Source organism: Paramacrobiotus metropolitanus, unplaced genomic scaffold (genome assembly GCF_019649055.1).
Source record: "Paramacrobiotus metropolitanus isolate TYO unplaced genomic scaffold, Prichtersi_v1.0 Parri_scaffold0000050, whole genome shotgun sequence".
NCBI classification, from domain to species: domain Eukaryota; kingdom Metazoa; phylum Tardigrada; class Eutardigrada; order Parachela; family Macrobiotidae; genus Paramacrobiotus; species Paramacrobiotus metropolitanus.
The window spans coordinates 896,943-898,794 of NW_026570270.1; the positions used below are offsets into that span (position 1 = coordinate 896,943).

The 1,852-nt window shown below is 46.8% G+C and overlaps 1 protein-coding gene across 1 annotated transcript; it reads left to right on the forward strand.

The window, feature by feature from the left end:
* Positions 1-550: 550 nt before the first annotated feature.
* LOC129592125 (alpha-2 adrenergic receptor-like) lies at positions 551-1,510 on the forward strand. Its single transcript, XM_055488090.1, has one exon. It carries the CDS (start codon positions 551-553, stop codon positions 1,508-1,510), a length of 960 nt encoding a protein of 319 aa, XP_055344065.1.
* Positions 1,511-1,852: the final 342 nt, after the last annotated feature.

Here is a 1,852-nt window from a genome sequence, read left to right on the forward strand (position 1 = left end):
TTAAAGGTCATCCTGACGCTGTTCTCATGTTAACACTCGAACAGTGGCTGGCCAAACTACTTTCGCGGACCACCTATTCCAGACATCCGATCCATCGTCTCCAGCACTCTTATAACAACAATCGTGCACGGTTTTTCGCTTCCTGGAAAAGTGATAGTGGCGTAAGCGCTTGTATAATCAAGCTAATTAACGCGTTAACACAAGTTAGCAGCGTGCAAATCCGTACAACGAGCTCGTTGTACGGATTTGCAAATTAGGTTAGCTGAACAAATTAGGCTCGAGCCTAATTTGTTCAGCTCATCCCTGAATCAGCGGAATATAAGACGACGGTCATGTGATAGATGGGCTGGAATGCTGGCATCAATTTCCTGATTTCTAACGGCTAAATGTCACCGGATTTTGGAATACGGTAAGAGGATTTAACTGCATACCGCAGTATAGGACAAGGTCATGGTTCTATTGCAGATACATTCCGTAAAATCGTCTACGTGGACGTTGACCTTTCATTAGAGTTCTCCTAATTGTCCTACAGTGAACCGGTAGCTGAATAATGAATTCCACTAGCAACACTACAATTACCTTCAACACCACTCAGCCGGCAGCTGCACCATCAGGCTGGACGCCCGTCCTGGTCATGATGGCCCTCATTGCTGGTATCTCATTTTCATTAAACGCCGTCATGCTCCTGCTACAGTTCCTCCCGCAAACCCGCATCACATCCTTCACCGTGTACCTGATTGCCATATCCATTGGAAATCTCGGCTATTTAGCCATCGTCCGGCCGATCGGGATTATGACCACCGCAACGGGAGCATTCCCCGGCGGTTTGGCATTATGTATGTTTTACATGTACGTGCAGTTTGTCATCTGTCAATTGCCGGTACTGGTGCACGCCCTCATCTCCATCAACCGGTTCTGGGCGATCAGGTACCCCGTATCCTACCGGCATCGTCATCATAAAAAGATGGCCATTTCGTTGTGCGCCGGCGTGCTGCTGTACGTCCACGTGGTGCAGTTTCCTATGCTCATGGTGGAATACTTAAGTATCAGCCCTATCAAGGAAGGTTGCCAGGTGACCAGCGCCTCGTGGATGCCCTGGCGCATCGCCGATATCGTTCTGCATCGCTTCGTGCCGCTGATTCTAGTCATCGGAATTTACATCTACATTATTGTCACGAAATGGAAAAAGAAGCGTGCTGTTGATCACCACGAAATGAGCGCCGTCTCCACGCAGAATGGCACAGTTTTCACGAAGGCAGATATTGTCGAGGATGATGATGAAAGGGCCGCCGAAAAGAAACCCAAAGGGAAGAAGTCCCCAGGGAAGAAGCGGCAGGTTAAGCCGTTTATCGTACTAACGATGACCTCAGTTTCCGTGCTGCTGTGCTGGATTCCGCGGATGTGTATTGGACGATGCTGTACGTGGGATTCCGCCTGGCTGGGCCTACACAATAATCAGTACTTTATACAGTCTGCAAATGATTTTCGACCCTCTGATGTGGATGATTAGCCTGAAATAACCGAGTAGTGCTATACTGTATTATAATTTATAAGTACCTAGTTCGTAAATTTGCTGATCGAGTATTGCTGTCTACTTTTGGCTGGCGAACCTTATCAGAATCTTAGTGGCTAATGGTGGCTCTTTCAGCTGTGCACACAATAATTACGGGTCGTTAATAATGCGTTCCTTTAGGTTTCTCGCGGATCTTTCCGTAACACCTGTGTCGTTTGAGGCACCTCACATACAGTACATGAAAAATTTTTGCACTTGATAGCGTGAATAAAAGTGTTCGTTTGTATCATATTCTCATTCGATTTGAAACAGTAATAGTCGTTTACCTGAATTAGCGAT

Coding starts and splice junctions, on each gene's coding strand:
- LOC129592125 (XM_055488090.1), top strand. CDS start 551: ATGAATTCCACTAGCAACACTACAATTACCTTCAACACCACTCAGCCG.